At 33.2% G+C, this 22,686-nt stretch overlaps 2 protein-coding genes, 1 long non-coding RNA gene and 1 other non-coding gene across 4 annotated transcripts; 1 reads left to right on the forward strand and 3 right to left on the reverse strand.

The window, feature by feature from the left end:
* Nucleotides 1–1,082: 1,082 nt before the first annotated feature.
* Nucleotides 1,083–5,807, reverse strand: LOC117134389 (the record flags this gene model as incomplete). The annotated part of the gene is made up of 1 exon (XM_033292694.1): nucleotides 1,083–5,807. A coding segment is annotated over exon 1 (4,689 nt), but the record flags the coding sequence as incomplete, so codon positions are not given.
* On the forward strand, nucleotides 5,179–5,285 carry LOC117134467. Its single transcript, XR_004458652.1, has one exon. It is a non-coding gene; the product is annotated as a small nucleolar RNA R71 (small nucleolar RNA).
* An 829-nt stretch (nucleotides 5,808–6,636) lies between the features above and the next one.
* LOC117133969 lies at nucleotides 6,637–15,700 on the reverse strand. The gene is made up of 2 exons (XR_004458049.1): nucleotides 10,064–15,700; nucleotides 6,637–9,495 (listed from the first exon to the last, which is right to left on the reverse strand). It is a non-coding gene; the product is annotated as an uncharacterized LOC117133969 (long non-coding RNA).
* Nucleotides 15,701–21,093: 5,393 nt separating this feature from the next.
* Nucleotides 21,094–22,182, reverse strand: LOC103869773 (F-box/kelch-repeat protein At2g22050-like). The gene has a single exon (XM_009147851.3). It carries the CDS (start codon nucleotides 22,180–22,182, stop codon nucleotides 21,094–21,096), a length of 1,089 nt encoding a protein of 362 aa, XP_009146099.1.
* Between the last annotated feature and the right edge of the window lie 504 nt (nucleotides 22,183–22,686).

A 22,686-nucleotide genomic window follows, 5' to 3' on the forward strand; every position in this document is an offset into this window, starting at 1 on the left:
GGAGTGTTCTGCTGAGAAGTGCTCGATTTTCTTCCTGCAAGTTAGTTTTTTTTTTTTTTTTTTTTAGAAATAAAAGAAATATTTACACTCACCAGTGGGTTGCCTCCCACCAAGCGCTTCTTTTCAGTCACTAGCTTGACTTTTGTGAGCCGATTAGGCTTGAAGGGGATCACTTAAGGGTATTTCTACACCTTCAGCGATTGTTGTATCAGCAAGGTAAGGCTTGAGGCGCTGCCCATTAACAACAAATTCTCCTCCTCTTGTGTCCAGCAACACGACAGCTCCATAGGGGCGAACCTCCTTGATGGTGAAAGGTCCTGACCATCTGGATTTTAGCTTTCCAGGGAACAGCTTAATCCTTGAGTTGAATAGTAAGACCTGATCATTCGGAGCAAAGCTTCTGCTGATGATCCGTTTGTCATGGAATGCCTTGGTTTTTTCTTTGTAGATTTTGGAGCTCTCATAGGCCAGATGCCTAATCTCTTCCAACTCATGGATCTGAATTGTTCGCCTCTCCTTAGCAGGTTTGATATCGAAGTTAAGCAGCTTAACAGCCCAAGCTGCCTTATACTCTAGCTCCACAGGTAGGTGACATGCCTTGCCATAGACCAGATGATAGGGAGTGGTCCCTAATGGGGTCTTATAGGCTGTTCTGTAGGCCCAGAGAGCGTCGTCAAGCTTGATGGACCAGTCCTTACGCGTGGTATTGACTGTTTTCTGCAGAATGTTCTTGATCTCTCTGTTGGAAATTTCCACTTGGCCACTCGTTTGAGGATGATAGGCGGTTGCAACCTTGTGTTTCACGCCGTTCTTGTTCAGTAATCCTTGGAACACTCTGTTGATGAAGTGAGTTCCACCATCGCTGATAACCACTCTAGGTACTCCAAATCTTGGAAAGATGATGGAGGTGAACATCTTGGTTACAACTCGTGCGTCGTTGGTCGGACTAGCAATTGCTTCTACCCACTTGGAGACATAGTCGACTGCAACCAGGATGTACTCGTTTTTGTGAGAAGGTGGGAAAGGTCCCATAAAATCTATCCCCCAGCAGTCGAACACCTCAACTTCCAATATGTAGTTCTGGGCATCTCATTCCTTTTGCTGATACTGCCCATTCGCTGGCATGCATTGCATCTGGATATGAAAGCGTGAGCATCTCTGAACATTGTTGGCCACCAGAATCCCGCTTGGAGAATTTTGGAGACTGTTTTGAATGTGGCGAAGTGTCCAGCGTAGGAAGATCCGTGGCAGTGGTGTAGGATCCCTGGAATTTCAGCCTCCGGAACACATCGTCTGAAGATCCCATCCTTGCATTGTCGGTATAGATAAGGCTCATCCCAGAAGTAGTGCCTTGCCTCTCTTAAGAATTTCCTCTTCTCGTTCCCCGTGAACTTCTGAGGCTCCTTTTCAGCAGCTAAGAAATTTGCAATCTCAGCAAACCACGGTAGATCAGGATATTGCTTCTGGATTGTTGCCACAAACGGCTCTAGTTGCGAAGAACAAGCTGTTTCTATGCGCATTGGTTGTTCCGTGTAGCAAAGACCAATCGCACTGACGTGTTCCACTGGTTGTTCTTCGTCAATCACTGTATCATCGTTTATTTTCATTCTGGAAAGGTGGTCCGCTACTCCATTTTCTACCCCTTTCTTGTCTCTTATTTCCAGGTCAAATTCCTGAAGGAGGAGAATCCATCTCAGGAGCCGCGGTTTGGCATCTTTTTTCGTGAGCAGGTACTTGAGAGCTGCATGATCCGTGTGGACTATCACTTTAGACCCAACCAGATATGATCGGAACTTCTCAAAAGCATAGACGATGGCCAGGAGTTCCTTCTCTGTGGTGGCATACCTACATTGAGCTTCATCCAGTGTCTTGCTCGCGTAGTAGATCACATGGAGCTTCTTATCCTTCCGCTGTCCAAGCACTGCTCCCACTGCAAAGTCACTCGCGTCCGTCATGATCTCGAAAGGGAGGTCCCAGTCTGGGGGTTGGACAACCGGTGCACTGACAAGAGCTCCCTTGATCGTGTGAAATGAAGCTAAGCACTCGTTGTCGAAATCGAACTTTGTTTCCTTGCAGAGCAGTCTAGTGAGTGGTCTTGCGATTCTCGAGAAGTCCTGGATGAATCTTCTGTAAAAACCAGCATGTCCCAAAAAGCTTTTTATTCCCCTCACTGAAGTTGGGGGTTGCAGACTCATCATGATATCGATCTTTGCCTTGTCCACTTCGATGCCTTTTTCTGAAATCTTATGTCCTAGAACAATCCCATCTCTGACCATGAAATGGCATTTTTCCCAATTCAGCACGAGATGCTTCTCCTCGCATCGCTTCAGAACCCTGCACAAGTTTGACAAACAGACACTAAAGGAGCTCCCATAGACGCTGAAATCGTCCATGAAAACTTCCATTATGTCTTCAATTAGATCAGTGAAAATTGACATCATGCAGCGTTGAAAGGTCGCTGGAGCATTGCACAGCCCGAAAGGCATTCTCCTGTAGGCGTATGTTCCATAAGGACATGTGAACGTCGTCTTTTCTTGATCGTCTGGGTGGATGGGAATCTGAAAGAAACCTGAATAACCATCTAAAAAGCAATAGTAAGGGTGGTTAGCCAATCTTTCAAGCATTTGATCAATGAAGGGAAGTGGAAAGTGATCCTTGCGAGTCGCAGCATTCAATTTACGGAAATCAATGCACATGCGATGACCAGTTACTGTTCTAGTAGGGATTAATTCATTCTTTTCATTTGTTATAACAGTGATCCCTCCTTTCTTAGGCACTACATGAACAGGACTAACCCACTTACTATCAGAAATCGCATAAATTACACCAGCTTCTAGAAGTTTCATTATCTCCTTCTTTACAACATCTTTCAGATTTGGGTTTAACCTCCTCTGATGTTCTACAGAAGTCATTGATTCATCTTCTAGGTGTATTCTATGCATGCACAGATCAGGTGAAATGCCAGGTATATCAGCTAGGGAATATCCTAATGCTTTTCGATATTTCCTAAGTTCGCATAAGAGAAGAGCAGTTTCAGCATTGTTCAGGTCAGCATTTACGATTACTGGGTATGTAGAATTTGGTCCAAGAAATGCGTACCTGAGCCCCTTAGGGAGTGTTTTGAGCTCGACTTTTGGAGCTTTGGATTCACTCCACGGGTCATTGTTCCTACTTGGTGGAACAGGCGAGCTCGATGAGTCTGAGGCATTGTTCTCCCCCAGACTAAGATATGCCACTAATCTTTCCATGGTTCTGGCGGAGTCCAACATCTTGGCGTACCCATCAGCGTCGATGTTCTGGACATTCTGTTCTGCTTCAGCTCTAGTCAGAGCTAGTTCCAGCGGATCATCTATTAGGATCTCCTCAATCATCTGATCACTCGGTTCCAGCGGATCACCCTCCTCTTGGACAGTGAAGGTTTGTCCATCTAGCATAGGTTTCTTGAGCATCTGATTCATCTCGAACCTCATCACAATGTCTCCTAGGTGGAGATCGATTTTTCCCTGTCGCACATCTATGATAGCTCCGACAGTGCATAGGAATGGTCTGCCTAGGATCAGAGGATCCTTTGATTCTTCCTCAAGTTCCAGAACAACGAAATCGGCAGGGACAAGTGTGTTCCCAACCAGAACCTGGATATCCTCGATAATTCCGACTGGAGATTTCACTGATCGATCAGCAAACACTAGGGACATCCTGGTAGGTTTGAAATCTGTGAATCCTAGGCGCTTAGCCACAGAGTACGGCATGAGGTTGATGCTTGATCCCAGATCGACTAGCGAACACGAGAAGACTGTTCTCCCTATTTGGATGGAAAGGACAAATTTTCCAGGATCACCTAGCTTCTTGATCCTTTTGTTCTGGAGAACAGCGCTGCACTCTTTAGAGACTACCATGAACTCACTGTCATCGGTTATCTTTCCAGAAATTAGTCCTTTCACAAAGCTACTCATGGATGGCATCATCTGGATTGCACTCATGAGAGGGAGTCTGACTGTTAAGTCTTCCAGCATCTTCCTACATTTCATCTCCTCCTTGTCCTTGCGTGTGGCCTTAGCAGGAACAGGGTACGGAACCTTTGGCACATAGTCACGGGTGGGAACAGGTTCTGCCGCTGGGCGAACAACCACAGTAGGCTGCTCTGTAGTGGTCGGAGTATGTTTAACAGGAAGCTCTGCTTCTTCCTCGTCTGCTGGTGCGGTTACAGGTGGCTGTTCTGATTCTTTCTGCTTCCCCTTTTCAGCTGTTGTGAATCTCTTGGGTGCCAGATCAGTTAACTGCTTCCCACTCCTAAGCGCGACTGCATTACACTCCTTGGGATTTTTATCTGTTTTTCCAGGAAGAGTGCCTTGCTGTCTCTTCACACTCTCAGCAGTCTGAGCAATCTGAATATCCATCTGCCTCATATGGCTCGAGACATTATCATATTTGGCACTCAGGTCATTGAACATGTGATTCATTCGGGTATTGATGTCGTTTGTGACCTGATTCAGTGCTTTTCCCTGAATCTGTTGTCCTTGGAGCAGCTGGCTCATCATATTGGCAAGACTCTTCATCTCGTCTTGTGGAGCAGTTTGAGCAGGCTGTGCAGGCTGCTGGTTAGTCGGTTGTTTCTGGTTGTGGAACTGAGTATTCTGAGCTGGGCTGAGGACAAAGGTTCGTCCTTGATTTCCATACCCCCGTTGGTAGCCACTATTCTGAACTTGATTGCCTTGAGCATTTTCTGTGTTACCATCGGGTTTAGGGTTGTTGAACAGGTGGGGGTTGTTCCTCACGTTAGGGTTCGGGTGATAGTTCTTAAACTGCCATCCTTGCCCATTCACATAGCTAACCTCATGGTGGTCTTCAATCGCCTGGTCCGCTTCTGATGTAGTGTCTGTGGTTCCTTTATCCTGAGGAGACTCTTCCATGATGAAGACATGGTTCTGATTACTCTTAATCAGCTGATCGACCTTGGCAGAGAGCTCATCTATTTTGCTATTGTCGATGCTGTTCACCTTTTGGGTGCGGTCAGTCTCTCGGTTGCTGTCAGCTGAGCTTGAGGCCATGTTCTCAATTAGCGCGAAAGCGCCTTGAGTGGATTGGGTCATGAAATCTCCATTACTGGCTGAGTTTAAAGCATTCCTGTACTCCCAACCTACTCCATCGTAGAAAACTCCGAGTAGATAATCTTCTTCAAAACCGTGATGTGGGCACTCTCTGCGGTAGACGTTGAATCGCTCCCATGCGTCGCAGAACGGCTCATCTACCAGCTGTTTAAAGGTGGCGATCTTCTGTCTCAGCGCTGCCGTCTTTGACTTCGTGTAGAAGTGGCTCAAGAAAGCGGATCTGACTTGTTCCCATGTTGTGAGCGATCCAGTTGGTAAGGAATCTAGCCAGCGAGCAGCCTTCCCATCGAGGGAAAAAGGGAACAAGGTACACTTGATGTAATCTGGTGGTACTCCATTCGCCTTAGTGAACCCACACATCTTCTCAAAGTTTTCAATGTGGTCCATCGGTATTTCTGCAGGAAGTCCGTTGAAGATCTTCCTCTGCACCAGACCTATCAAGGCGGGCTTGATCTCAAAGTCTTGTCTAGTGCAAGGTGGAGGGTTGATGGCGGATCGCGTAGCAGGTAGATTACGCAAGAGATTCCTTTGGCCAATCTGATCAACTTCCTCCGGTGCATTCCGTTGGTTTGCAGCGTTCGCTTGGATAGTTTGCTGCATCTGCTGCATCTGTTGTTGCATGAGTGCAAACGCAGCAGTAAGATCATCCTGATGATCACCCATGTTGGTGCTTGTAGGTCTAGGCAGTTGACGGTTCTGACGTTCTAAGTTCTTCTCGCAATGGTCCTTGGGCGTTGCTCCGAGTATGTCTACTGGTCATGCACCTGGATCATTAGCTGTGACAAAGAAACAGAGGCGAGTTAGATATCTTAGACTTAAAATGAAACCGAAAAGTAGAGGTAAAAAAATCTGGTCCCCGTCGCAACGGCGCCAAAACTTGATACACTAAATATGAATCTTTGCTACTGCCAAGTTAACAGTTGTGATTATAGTACTTTAGATTCAATCCAGAGGACCAGTCTACACTTTACTCTTATAAATCTCAATATCAAGCTAAGAAGAAAATGGTTTTCACTTCAATTGGTGACGCGGAAAACAAGTAAACTAGAGATTTATTCAATTTAACAAGAAGCTAGCCTAGGGTATTTCATTGGGTGTTGAGCGAGAGCCAAACAATTATTCAAGCGCGGTGCAGTGCTTTCTAGAACTCGGATCACTCAGCTGGAACACCCCACTGTCGTGGTGGTGATCTCTTTGCTGGTCGGTCCCATCATCTAACTGTCGTTGAGATGAGAAACGACTGCAAGCCTTAGGGGTCAGGTCCGATCAGTTCACTTACTACCCTAATATCTACTTTCGCTGATTAGGGATACTAAGCTCATTCAATACATGTCAAGCTATCTCCTAAGCAGTTAGCTAGGCGATAAACTTAGGATCTAACATCAAGTGATCAGATTAATGGAAGCTTTATGAATAGTATGGATGAAGAATAATCAAGAATAGCTTATCTATGTTTAGCTCATATTTCAACACCCTAAAAACCCTAGGCGAGCTAGATCACTACTCAATCATGATGCAAGAAATCAAAGACATAGATCCTGAATGAAACTGCATAATAATAAGAGTAGTAAACAAGGGTTCAGAAGGTCTTCTCTATGAGAGAATGGATTCTTCTCCCTTACAAGTTGCAGATCGCAAAAGCTAATAGTTCTCTTGTAAAAAACTAGCGTAAGAAATAAAATAGGATAGATGGCGTCTTTATATGGAGGCGCCAATAGGTAGAAAAGAAATTAGGGCAACAAGGCCTTAATTCCCGAAAATAGAAGCTTCCTTATTTGTCGGGAACAACCTCGGGATCACTCCGTCTGCTTGTTCTGCTAGAGAACAGTTTCGGGACTGTTCGTCTTGAGTGTTCTCCGCAAAATGCTCCAAAAGGACAGCTTCTCTTCAAGCATGCTCTCTTCATTCTTCTACCAACTCCAGACCTGTAAAAGATCAAAAAGGACTAGACTGACTCGGATTATGGACTCGAATCAATACAAAAACACCTATACAATGATGTGAAAAACACCATATATCATGCGGTGATATACATATCAAGTACCTCACTTTCTTGAGGTAATGCAAAGCTACTAGTTAGTTTAACTAACAAGGTTTAGTATGTGTAATAAATGAGGTGAAATGTTATTATTTTGGTAGTCTAGCATTCTGTTTTGCTACTTTATGAGATTCATGTCTTTTATGTCTTATTTTGTGTATAATATCTGAAGAAGCAGTGGAGATGGAGCATGGATTTGTTGAGCTACAGAAGCATATTTCTTCTTATCTTACACATGTTGTCACTGGCTTTTAATGTTAAATGTGTTATAAGTGTTGTATTTTGCTCTGCTTCAAAACCATCTCACTGAAATCTTCAAGCAAGGATTCTAGCAACTGTGAACCGTATCTCATGTATTTGAAGAAGACCAAGAAATCAATGGACTAAAAGATAAATGGTTTATAAATCTTATAAATGTTAACTATTTTGCTAAATAATTTATAAACCGTTATAAATAAATTATAAATCTTATCTATTTTGTAAATTCTTGTAAGCCTTGTAAAATGATTTATGAACTGTTTATAAACTAATTTTAGTTTTATAGGTGTTATAAACTGATTTATAAACCCTTCATTAACTTTTTATAATCCGTTTATAAACTCTTCCTTAAAAATCCATTACAAGTCCTTATAATTTAGACGAATGTTTTTTTTTACAAATCCTTATATGAACAAATTAAACCATTTATGTCTTAAAATGAACTCTCAAACAAGCAAAAGACAAACTAAACACATAGATTAATATGAAGTGTATTAGGTTGGGGTTGAATGCTGTCAGATTTTGTGCAATCACTCATATGACCAAAAGAACTACAAAGGGGAGCAAAAAATAATGTCCATGTAGATGTTCATCTCTAACTGGTTCACTTATATATAAATTGCTTTTATAAATGTTTTATACTCTTATAAATTATTTACATACATTTATAAACCCTTAAAAATTATTCTATTAACTCTTATATATTGTTTAATAAGACTTTCTAAATGGTTATAGACTCTTATAATTGATTTAATGACCTCTGGTTGATTTCTTAACATGTATATACCTATATAAACCTTGAAAATAATTTACATACCTTTATAAACCCTTAAAAATTATTTTATTAACTCTTATAACAAGCCTTTTTAAATGGTTATAGACTCTTATAATTGATTTACAGACTTCCAATTGATTTCTAAACATGTATATACATATATAAACCTTATAAATTATTTATAAACATTTATAATTTTTGTAATAAACATTTATATATAGTTTATATACTTTATAAATTGTTTTATAAGCCTTTCTAAATGGTTATAGACTCTTATAATTGATTTAAAGACCTCCAATTGATTTATAAACATGTATATACCTATATAAACCATATAAATTATATACATTCCCCTTATGAATTATTTATAAACTCTTATAATTTTGTAATAAACATTTATAAATAGTTTATATACTTTATAAACTGTTTTATCAGCCTTTATAATAGGTTTATAAAATTCATAAAAAATTTAAATAAATTTTTATAAATGATTTATAAACTATTATTAATTATTTATATATCCTTATAAACCCTTATAAATTATTTTACAAACTCTTATAAATTATTTTTATAATTCTTTATAAATTATTATAGACTCTTATAAATTATTTAAGAGACTTTCTAATTGATTCCTAAACCTATAAACCATATAAATTGTATACATATCCCTTATAAATTGTTTATAAAATTTCATAATGTTTTTATAAACAGTTATAAATGGTTTATAGACTTTATTAATTGTTCTATAACCCTTTATAAATGGTTTAGATACTCTTGCAAATAATTTATAAACCTTTATAAATAGCTTATAAACTTTGCAAACTGTTTTATAAACTTTTATAAATGATTTATGAACTCTTATTTGCTTTTCAGCTTTCTTTTTTCTTCATTTTTATCGTCTTTCATGTGTTATTTTCCTATATCATATGTTGCAAAAGGTAAATCCACAAATCCTTGTTCCCATTAGATTTTCTTCATTTTATGTCCTTGTTGAACTAATTGTCCAACACTGTTAAAATTCATATCATCAAGATCAGGATGTGTTGGGGTCACCAAATGTTTGTATTCATCAAGAAATCCAAACATTGTATTAACCACAAGAAGTAATAAAGAATAAACAACGTTTTATAAGTCTCTACAAACTTCTAATTTATAAACCCTTATAAAAATAAATTTATAATCTTTTATAAAATGCTTCACATTATTGACCAAGACACCGATTGGATAATCACTTTTAGATTGTCTAGTGGTTCTGTTCCAGCTTCATCAATCCTCGGACGCAATCTCAAAGATGTGCAAAATTCATTGCTATCTACCTGCAAGACGAAATAAAAAGATGATGTTAACTTTTAATCATAGTCTAAAGATACCTTATATAAGCATAATGTTCATGTATTTTGGTAACAGTCTTACAAAGAATATAAGATAATAAAAGACAAGACTTCTCAAATTCATACATTTATATGTTTTTTATAGACATATATGATCAACTCTTGTTTACAAACTTCTTTATAAAACCTTGTAAAGCATTGAGTTGTACTATCAACAATATCTTAAAACCCAGATTTATAAGAGGTTATAATTTTTTTAAATACAATGTTCACTATCCGAAAATATTTCTCCTAACCAGAACTATTCAAAAGACAAGTCTAAATCAACCTTATTTGTTTTTTGAATAACAGAGGAACGAAAATCCTAAAATTACTTGAACCCAGATTTATAAAGGTTTATAATTTTTTGAAAACTCAATGTTCACTATTGAAACTCTTTCTCTTAGATCGACCTGTTGTAAACCAACCTTCGTTGATTTTTTTTTATAACAGAAAGAACAAATCCAAAATATTACTTGAATCGAACAAAAAAAAACACAAATTAGAAACATACCAGTGTGAATCGTGGAGAGGAGCCAACATCTTTGAGGTTTTGAATCGTGATTCTCGTAATTGCTTATCGCTAGATGCGTGAGAGAGAGTGACGATGGAACTCAACGGAGACGACAATGGATCTCGTCGGAGATGGCGACAGATCTCAACGGAGAGAGAAGAACGATCTCCACAGGGAGAGAGACGATGGATCTCGGAAAGAGAGACGGCGGATCTAACGGAGAGAGAGACGGTGGATCCGACGGAGAGAGAGACGGTGGATCCGAAAGGAGAGAGAAAAAGGATCACGACGGTGGAGAAGAAGGAGACGATAGATTGAAGTAAAGATAAGGTTAGTTTAGTCTTTTACCAATTAATGAATGTGCTATTTATGAAAATGTCCTTTGAGTGGTGATATAAGTGAAAAGTGGTATCATGAAAAGTGTATAAGTAAAATTTCCCCCAATATTTGATTTACCTGATTATTGATATATACTTTTAATGTTTATCATATTACTAATGTTTTAATATAATATATTCAAACACAACAATTTTATAGTTTACATGCAGTAATTTAGGTGTTATTGGTTTATATATTTTGATTGCTTTAGAAATTCAAACACAACAATTTTATAGTTTACATGCAGTAATTTAGGTGTTATTGGTTTATATATTTTGATTGCTTTAGAAATCCATATAGTATTTATAAATCCAAGTAAAATATGCAAATCCAGAAGTTTTCCCTTGGATTTGAGTCTTTATATTTTTAACTAAAAAATCTAAACAAATTCATTCAAATTCATTATAAAATCAAATATATTAGTAAATCCGTACGATTGAATAACACTTGATTTAATACATAATTTATGAATCATTAAACCAATAACACCTGATTTTAATACAGATTTTAAAATCACAAAACCAATAACACTAGATTTAGTTCGGATTTTCAAATCCATTAATTCATTGTTTAAAATTAATAGTGATATTTCTCTTATTAAAATAGGAGTATTTGCCAAATATGACTCAAAACTTGATTTTAAATGCAAAACTATACTCAAACTTGGTGCAAGTAAACTCAGTCAGGCTTGATCTCCGTAGGACGGTTGAAGTGATGCAGTTAGACGTAGATTCTTATAAGGCAGGTTGTATTATCGGTTGTCAGATCGTCTATGTAATCTTTCTCATAATTATAATATCATGATAATAGATCAGCGTTAAAAAAACTATACACAAACTTGAATCAATTGCAAAACTAACCTAAAAGACTTGTAAAAGTACAGCCAACCCCTTGTGACCAAACAAAAAAACAGAACTTATTTTTACGAATATAGCCCCAGAATGTCTTCTGAGTCTTCTGAGATACTGTAAGTCGTCTGAAAGAGGTCTTGGGAAGTCTTCTGGTATAGTTGAACTTAAAAATAATATATAATTTTGTAAAAAATATTTTGATAAGTGAAAAATTAAAATTATGTAATTATTCAAGTTTTAAGTGATATAAATTAAGATGTAATAAAATTTAATTGTTTTCAACATAGATGAGTTAAAGTAGTGAATCATGATACTTTTTTGTCTAGTGTTTGACAATATATGTTGTAGTATTATATGTATTCTTAGGGTTAGATTTTAAAAAGCTTAAATGTTTTTTTTGAAAAATTAAAATTTTACTTATATGTGTTTATTTCTGTGATAGTAAACACTTATTACATTTAATTTGATTTTATGAAATGTTTAGTTAGTTAATTTAGTTTAGAGGTTATATTTAGGGTCTAGACGACTTCCAGGAAATCTTCTAAAAGACTTCCAGGAATTCTTCCAAACCGTACCTAATATTCCCACCATAAATTTTACTATTTCCCATATGAGCATTAACTAAAACCTGACATTACGTGATATTTACGAAAAATTATGTTCGTTTAATATAACTTAGATATTAATTTTCTTACGATTTTACTTGTATTTTATAGGTCATACATATATGTTAATCGAATATATTTGTGTAATTTATAAAACGTTCGCTTTATTTAAATTATTAAATCAGAAATTATAATGCATTGTTTTTGTCCTTTTAAACCTGTTTTTTTATTATCTATATTTAGGTTTCTTTATGTTGTCTATTGGTGATTTAGACTTTTCTACCCCAAAACTTTACAATGTTAAATTTTTATTTGCAATTCTTCATCTATCATACATCATGTTATATAATTAACACTTAAACCTACAATTACATTTGTTAATAACTACACTGAAAAAAAAGTATTCACTTGAAATGTATTTTTTCAGTCATTCAATTGTTATTTATGTTAATGACATAAATTGGTACAATACCGATTGCACACTCAAAATTGCACAAAATAAAAGAAACAAAAATAATTACATTAATTAATAATATATGAATATGGACTATATAAAAATAAGATTGATTATCTTTGTGTAAAAAAAACAGCAATATCCTTCTAATATTAAAAAATAAAAATAAACCGGCCATTATATTTAATAACAAAAACTGAATGCATTTTTAAAATAGCATTTGTAGACCGATCATTCATATTGATAGCATATTTTCATTAGTGTGGTATAAAATTCTAAATTAACAAATCCTAACTGTTAGAGATGAAAAATTTAATTGAAATGTATTATGTTAAATTAATATCACAAATTTAATACAAAATTGTACATGTGTGTAATATAATTACAAAATTAATTCAATACTTAAAAGGTTTATTTTAGTAAAAATTACATATACCTTTTATATTTTAATAATTACGAAATTAATTAAATATTTAAATGTTTATTTTAGTAAAAACGAAATATACATTTATATTTTAAATTCAAACGGAAGTAATTAAATATTTTAAAATGTTTTCTTTAACGATAAATAAAAAGATATCAAAAGATTTTATTCAGATGTAATTCAGATAAAATATGAGAATCTATTTGATTTTTTAAAAATAGTTAAAATAATTCAAATGTGCATAGAAACATTCATTTAAGTAATTTTCTAAGGGATGGTCTAACATAAAAAAAATCACACATAAAATGAGGTTGTGACTTCTATTTTAATAGAATAGATAATAAGATGTTAATATCCAATAAATAATTAATAGATTATGGGCTATTATTTTTATATGTTTCATTAATATATTGACTCTAGTTAGTGAGAAAATAGTAGATATTAGAGATTTTATAATGTTTTTAAAAAATATGATGGGTTGTCAATTTTTGCTGGTGTGGCTTAAGGAAAAGAGCAAAAATTCTACTATATATATATTTATACAAGAGTGAACTTATTAACCTTAAATTTTTAGATCGACAACTATAAATTATGTAAAATAATTCCATAAGAATCTAGTAATTTTTACAAACAAAGTTGTTTTATTTACTAGATGACTTGCCTACTGTTTGGATTGTCAATACATGTTTTACAAATGATTTTATCATTTAGTATATAATTTTAATTATTTATGTGTTTATAGGGAAAAACGCCATTTGAATCCCAAACTAACAAAAATACGCTAAAAACCCTCAATTTTTTAGACAAGCCAAATATTTTTCTCATCAAACTTTCATAATTTTCTCGAAATAATTCTAAACTTATGTTGATTCAGAAATTTTAAACATCCCAAAGTCAACCATTAATTTTGCTTAAACTTCTGTTAAATAGTGAAACGATACGTTTTACTCTATCATTAAAAACATAAACTCGTGTCTTCTCTTCTTTTTTATCAACTTTTCAAATACCTAATTCCCAAGCAAGAGTGTATGTGGTGAGCTTGTGAAGATGTACATGTCTAGGACGCAAGAAAATCCTGGTCCACCGTTCTTCAGGTGCGTGAGTAAGAGAGATGGGGGCAAAGTTTCTCTGACCAAAACCGATGCAAGTGATGATATGTTAACAAAATTTGGTCTGAATCTCTTAAGCTTCACCAATCTCTTATTGTTAATTGTATAGGAGCACTTATTTAAATGGGTGGAAGAGGCTGTTTTTGAGGAGAAGAAAGTTTGTTAGCTATCAGGACCAAGTTATTAGATCAGAAGTTGTTGTTTGTATAGGAGCTGTTTTTGAAGAGAAGAAGTTTGTTAGCTATTAGGACCAAGTTAAAATCAGAAGTTGTTGTTTTAAACTTCTTTAAGACAATTTGGTGTTATAATGTTTAATGACGTGCTTCCCTGCCCTTACCAGTGATGCATCTAGTACTTTATGGTCAACCCAAAATAAACATTGTCGACAAATACGAATTAGAACTCTTTATGGAAAGAATCGAATAGAAAACGGTTAATCAAGGAAAATAATATTTCTTATAGTATAACCCATGTTGACTACTTGACTCGCTCAGTATAATTTTAATTAAATTTTAATTAAAAAATCCTAGCTAAACCAAAAATACAACTTAATGTAGTTTCTGCTAATTTTTGTATGGTGATAGTATATGCCACAATTTGACATTTGACATGCAAAAATTTCAGACAATAAGTAATAAAGTATATGCCACAATTTTGTATCTATTTATAGAACATTTGACTAGATATTATTTCGAATTTTCTCCACTGCCATATATTTATTTAAAAATGCGTCCATTTACAGCTATTAATTTTTTATTTTAAATACAGTATAAAAATATTTGGCCATATTTTTAAACAAAAAAAATATTTGACCATATATATTTTGACTATATTCATTAATTTGCAAATCTATACGTAAAGGCCACCCTATCCAACTTTCGGGCATTAAGATCCGTTTCAGCCGCGGATGGCTATCATAATCATTATCCCATCATATATACACAAATATGATAAACATAAAAAAGACATATTTATAACTATTCCAATCCAGTAAGAGTACAATATTTGACCATATTTATAACCAAAGCGAAACAATATCTGACCATATATATTATTTCCCATTGTTGATTTTTGACTATATATATACGAACCATAACTTTTCACTAAGTCATATATATACATAAAATATTAATATTTATTAAACTAGTTTTATCCTAATTATAGTTAACAAAACAAAGAGAGGCATTTACCAAAAATATATATATATAATTATACAGAAATTGATATTTTTTGCCAACAATTTTAAAATGTTTCGGAAGTAAATAATATGCGTTCCTTTCAGTTTCCATGTATTGCATCTAGTACTGAACAACTTCATTGTAAGGGAAATCCATTAAAAATCAACTTTTTATAAATATTTAATACAGCTTAACTTTATATATACTATATAAAAAGTCAAACCAATGATAATATGTCATTTGTAGATAGAATATCTCATGAAATTTTAATGATATCAAATGAGATATTATATCTTTCTTTTTCATACTTTTTCTTATAATTAATTCATTGTTAGATCCTCCATTCTATAGCTATGAAGATGTTTTTATGGTCAACCCAAAATATAACATTGTTGACAAATATGAAAGAACTCTTTATGGCAAGAATTGAATAGAAAAATGGTACTCCTACAAAGATTTCAAGTTCTATAAATAAGACTTATTGGAGTCTGTAACATTACATAACATTTTATTTTCTTGAATATACTAATAAAACAAGAAAAACAAAATGGGTTTCACAAAAAACGTAGCAATGTTTTTTCTTGTAGCTATATTGGTTGTTTCCATGTCTAGCCAAAATTCTCTGGGTTCACGATCAGGTATATACATATAGTTTAATAGATATTGCTGTTGATTAGTTTTTTTTTTCAAAAATATTATTTCACAATAGATACATGACGTGGGTGTGTTTTATGTTCAGTGATGAGAACACGATGTTTTAACAAATGTACGAGTTCATATGGACCGTACGAATGCAGTATTGACTGTAGGTCATCTGATTTCGGGGACGGGGACTGTGTTCTGGGATTTTGTTGTTGCAATAATGCTAAAAATTAATTAGACCTCATGTATGATCATCTATGAAGCGTCTGTAATAAAGACATCAATGAAATAATATTTCCATCATATAATTTATTTTATTATCGTAAAACTCATATTCGAGTCTAGGGACATTAAACCGGCACTCCCATTGGTTCGACCAAAAAAACCAATTACGAGGCATTACAAGATTATCCAATCAAGTCGGGTTAATCGGTAACATATCATACCATATATCAATGAACCTGCGAGTGGAATTTATAGGGTAATGACAGAAAAAAGTTGTGTATGAGTTATTTCCACTTCCAATAGCTTTTTAAAAATAACTGTTAAATTGAACAAAATTCAAAATGATCATGTTGAAAATATTTCTGATAGTGTAACCCAAGTTCACTACTTAGCTCAAATTAATGTAGCTTCTGTACTCGATACCATATATCAAACTTTAGCTTAAAAATTGGTTGCTGAATTTGTTGAATATAAAAATCTCGGACAGTGAGTAATAAAGTACATGCCATAATTTTGTATATATACGTAAGATTTGACTAGATATCATTTTTGAATTTTACTCACTAACATGTTCTTTTAACTAGTGTTTATATAACTATTAGTGTTTAATGCCCAATAAAGTAACAAAACAATATTTGAACATATCCTTTACGAAAATACAATATTTGACATATATATTATTTATATTTTGATGACTTTTGAATATATATATATATATATATATATATATATATATATATATACAATCCATAAATTTGAAATTTCTCATCATATATCCCATCATATATACACCACAATATGATAAAATAAAAATAAAATTTAAAATTTATTCATTTTGGTTTTATCCTAAATAAACTATTAACTATATACCATTAAATAATATTTCTACATAAAAATAATATATGTTTCTATTTTGTTGTTTATGTATAAGAACCAACCGTTAAATTGTTTATTTGAATCGGCTAACAATTGAAATTAGTTATAGTTTAAAAATTCAAATTTCTCAAATTCAATTGAAAATTCGACATCATTAATAATCTCAATTGTTGACTGATCATTCATACGTAATTGAAACCGATTGCTAGAAATTTTATAATTATCTGTTGTTTTCAAAAACTTCAAAATCAGTGATTAATATAATGTTTCCTTCAAAACATTCTTCAAGTTGTTGAATATATCTAATTTATTAAAAGAGAAGTAAAAATTAAGACTAACCCTTAAACTTGTAAAATATTTACAACTAATGCCATTGAAATAATTAAATAAACCTATTTTTAAGTAATCTTTGTCTTTTCTAAAATTAATGAAGTAATAATTACTCCTACTTTTATGTTTTCCATGTCTTTTTCAAAATTAATAAAACATTTTCTAAATTAAATTAACAATCAATTCAATATAAATCTTTAAACTTATTTATTTCATATTAATATTATAAATATTAATGAATATCAATAATATACACAAACTATTTATGTAACAATATAAGTTACATTTTGTCTCATTCTCCCCCACAATTCACGTTACTCTTCTTTTTTTTTGAACAAATTTTTTTTCTTATCAATATAAATATATTACATGCACCATTATAATTATTTACCAACTTACCATGTATATAAAACAATTTAATAGACATTATCGTAAAATTTTGATCCACAAAAAAAAAACAAAATAAAACATTTGTATAGATGCATGGATCATATTCTAAAAATGGTGGTAATACAATTGACGGTTTCCAAAACAAAATTAAATTAAAAATATAAACTATACATTATTATGCTTATAAATGTTATTAAATAATTATTTATCACATGTAAAATTTTAAAATATATACTATCACTTAGACAAAATAATTTATTTACAAAAATAAAAGCAAACATCCGCAAAGTCATGGTTTAAATGTACACAAACTTAAGCCTATTTATAATTTCTTATCAGTTACATAAAATTTATATTTTTATTTTATTTTCTTACAAATTTAAATCTTAATTTGTATTTGTTCCAAATTTGATAGAAGTTTAACAATCATTTTATTTTCTTACAAATATTATAGCTAATGTATCATTTATAAATAGCATGCTAATTCACAGTTGTCTATTTTCGTACTTTTTATTTAAAAAAATTTGTTCGTTATATATCTTAGACATGAATCTAATTATATAAATATTATATTTTTTATATAATACCCAATATTCGTGATACATTTTACTCTAAAATTCTAAAATATAAAATTAAATACAAATATAACATTTACATTTACAAATATGATTACATTTACAAATATATTATTAAATACAAACACAAATTAAATACTCGCGCGGTCGTGCAGGTCAAGGTCTAGTTTACTATTAATAGAACCAACAATTAGTTCATTCTTTAACCAAAATCAAATAAAACAATAAGGTAGTATACATAAACATTTATATCAACTAAATTGGGATATATTATTCGTGGGATTGTTGGTTTGCTTTACAATAGCAACAATGACAATAAGGACACAACAATAACATGAAACAGATATAAATAAATTTGTATGTATGAAAGACCAACCTTTTAATCTAGTATAAGAAAATTGAGATTAATGATTTCATTATTTCTTTTGGATTTTTAGCTATCCAAACACGTAAAACTCTTCCAACTATTTTTTGTTTATAACATTTCATTTAAATATCTTCTAAAGATTTGTAGCCAAGTAACTGCTTAGAACCTTTTTTTCCACCATTTTATTAGCTCGATTAGTGAAAATTATATTTTCAGAAATGCATGTCACGGACTATTTATAGATTTTTAAAATTTATTTGAATAGTCATAAGACTCATAACTATTCAAGTTGAATCGTCACATTCTTCCAATATAAATGTAGTTATTTTCAAAAGATACTTATAAGAATAGTCACAATTTTTCATTTTTAAAAGATATTTATATGAATTTTAGAAAATACACAACCTTTCAACATTGAACTTTTAGAAAAAAACACAACCTCTTAAACATTTTTTAGAAAGGACACAAGTTTTCAATTTAGAAAATACACAACCTTCCTATATTGAACTTTAAAAAAACACACAACATTTTTGACATCTTTTAGAAATGGCACAACTTTTCAACATAAGTAACTTTTGGAGTTAAATAAGATTGCTATTATTAGTAGATATAAGTTAGTAACAAATAAGGAAAACCTTTTAACAGAAAAGGAAAAACACAAATATAAACGGTTAATCATATTTCTTTTTGAACATTATTGATTTTGTTTTGGAAGTAAATAATATGTGTTCCCTTCCGCTTTAACTTTTTTTTCAATATTTTAGTGATATTTATCGAATTACATATAAAGACACATATTATTTCAACATACAATATATCTAGTCTAATAATTTAAATAAATGCAATTCAAATCTATAAAGTTTAACCAGTATATAATATTGTACAATAAATTATTGTAGATAGCCGGTTCTGTTACTGATCTGCCATTTGTTTCTATGTTTGTTGTTTAATAGGAAGAGTAGGAACCTCTGGGAACAAGTTCAGGATGTCACTGGGTCTTCCTGTGGCAGCCACTGTTGCGCTGACAACACTGGAGCCAAGAACCTTTACATCATCTCCGTAAAGGGTATCAAGGGTCGTCTTAACCGTTTGCCATCTGCATGTGTTGGTGACACGGTTATGGGTAAACCTGATCTCCGTTAGAAGGTTGCTGTCATCGTTAGGCAGAGGAAGCCATGGTGCCGAAAGGATGGTGTCTTCATGTACTTTGAGGGTTTGCATATCTCTATGTTTTCATCTTAAATGACTTTGTGGGTAAATTGTCATATGAAATCGATATTTGTTGCTTTGCATACAATGCTGGTGTCATCGTCCATCCCAAGAGGTGAAATGAAAGGTAACAGTTGATCTAGTAGTGTTACAATAAACATCAAATTAACTTGTGACTTTAGCCTAATTAATCTTTTTTTTGTATGTGTAATTTATATAGGATCTGATATCTAGTAGTGTTACAATAAACATCAAACTATAGGAAGTTTTCGAAACTGGTAGGTGAAATTTTGCTAGGACTTTATGAGGAAATATAGTTAGGTAGCCCAAACAAAAAATGTGTTTAAAACTACAAAGTTGGTGCATTAGAGACTTCGACCTAAATAGGCGTAAAATATTTCGTCGTAAAATCCTTGTTATATTTATGTCCACTTTACGACGAAATATGTTTTCGTCGTAACAACCACGTTAAATTGCGCCGTTTTTACGACGAAACTTTATTGTCATTATTTTATGACGAAATTACGTTGATTTGTTTTTTCCTTGTAAGGGTCTCGTACATAAGACTTGCATTTACGAAGAATTATTTTCCTCGTTATTTTTCGTTGCTAATTTTGTATTTTGTGTTTTTTTTGTAGTGTAAATTCGTATTACACGAGATATATGTTCCAATGAATTAGGTTTTGTAAACCTATACAAGACTCTTTTTTTCCATTCATATAATTTATCCTTATATAATCGAAAGCGAGAGTTTTTTTTTTTGGATTATAGACAATTGATATGACTTAATATTTTGGCTTAGTTGTACATTATTATTATATTACAAAATTGCATTATCTCGAAGAAAAAAAATTGTTTAAAATTATATAATTTATGAATTAGTTTATTTGCGATTTTGTATGTATATTCTTTTCTTATATAACACTCTCTCTGTCTTTTATTTTTTTTATTTATGAACTTATATAGGTTTCATCTCTGTCTTTTAGTTCACATATGAATCTTCTCACGTGTTATTAGTTCAGGACTGCTAGCAAGCTATTCGGCCCATTTTCCTCATCTCATTTTGCAGCTCTTTTAAACATATGTTTAAATATTATTCATAAAAGCACGACATTACATTGTGTGCATTTGTTTCGTGTGCAGTAGCCGGAAAACCAACCAACCGATGTTGTCAGACGTGTTTGTTATTTATAAGAATTAGACGGTGTTAAACAAGTAAACTAAGGAAGATAGATATGTATGTATAGTAATGTAGACAAATAAAATAAAATTTGTAAACATGAATAGACATGATAATTTGCTCAGTCTCGGCTATCGGAAAGTTCAACATATGTGCCTTCCTTGTGCATTTCACATAACAACTTGTGACTTGTGAGCACGAAGAATAGTATAGCACGTTAAATAAAAAATGAGCCCATCAACCGGAAACAACTAAACAATCCTTCAAACGAATGTTACGCGGCAAGGTGGCCACAATACCAGACCACTCAATCCTCCCACGAATATTTTCTCCGACCCTATCCAATGCGATCAGTTTACAGATAAGTTCACTCTTCGTGCAATCAATATTAGGTAGTGGCCAAAAAAACGCTATCTTTCCCTCGAATTCCTCCATTTTTTGAGCAGCAAATGAATACATTTCTAACTTCCCATCCTTGCCATCACGATCAACCACTCTTGTCCAAACCTTGAGCTTTGTGTTAAACCACATTAACCCACTCCACTGAAAACAAGCGTAGAGTACATTCTTTACCACACACAAGAACTTCACATAACTTAGCATCTCCGTTGCTTCATTTTTTATACCTTCTCTCGGACTATACGTGCTGACTCTCCCATCCCTGCCCACCATATAAACCTTTTGCTTCATAGACACACTAAACTCCGATTCACATTTCACCTTCTCCTCGCCAGCGAAGTCCCAGGTCTGTGTTTCTGGATCAAACACTTCCACTTGGCTATCTTCATCACTTCCTCCAATTACATATATCTTCCCCTCAACCACTCCCACAGCTACTTTGTACTCTGCCGACCGACCCACTTTCATGCTTGGAGCCGTCCGTAAATGACCAGATCGAGTGTCAAGGATCCAAAGCTTCGTGGAGGGAACGGAGACTCCACCAATGAAATAGATATCTGGTCCCACGGAGACTGCATAACCAAGACAAGGGCCCGAGACATCCGCCGACGACAGAGATCGGTGCTCCAACTGATAGTCAGTGGTCTTCTCACCCGGACGGAAAGTGATCCAGCTGTAGCTAGGGGACCGTGAAAACCTGCCTTGATAGAAATAATAAGAGACGTAGACGGACTTGAGCTGGGATCGCAAACGGTGGAGTTCTGCCGAGCGCACGAGCGACCTGAGGGTTTTGGAGACCAAAGAGAGGTTTAGGTCGTAGCATCTCGGAACGCGGAATAAGCATTTCAATGCAACGTCGTCTGGCAACGACGAAAACGATGACGATGGCCGTGATTTCTTCGACGCGGAGGCGGCTACAATTGACATCTTGATCGTATCTAGATAAAGAAACCTAATACAGTTTGATCATCTTATATATACTCCCTCCCGTAGAAAATCTTATTTTCTAGACTTTTTTGTTATACAAAAATATATTTTATACATTTTAAGGTACAACTTTGTATACGTTAAAAATATATATTGTAAATATTTAAATTTATTAAATATCACTGGTTGATAATTATTAAATTTTGTATAATAAAAATAATTAAAAACTTAATTACAAAATTTATTATATTCGAATTTGCGTAAATACACTAGAAAATTTTATTTTCAGAAACTGAATGATTAATTTATTTTTAACTTTTAGTTGACAAATTTTTTTTAACATATTTTAAATTGAATTATAGGATGTTGTTATTCAATATATAATTATAGATATTTTGTAAAAATACTCTGCAAATAGATTTTATTTTTAAAAATACATTGTGTTTTATTTCTTTTGAAAACTACACTTTTTGTTAAGTTAAAATACTAAATCATCCTAACAAA

The sequence above is a fragment of the Brassica rapa genome, chromosome A05, assembly GCF_000309985.2.
Source record: "Brassica rapa cultivar Chiifu-401-42 chromosome A05, CAAS_Brap_v3.01, whole genome shotgun sequence".
Taxonomy (NCBI): domain Eukaryota; kingdom Viridiplantae; phylum Streptophyta; class Magnoliopsida; order Brassicales; family Brassicaceae; genus Brassica; species Brassica rapa.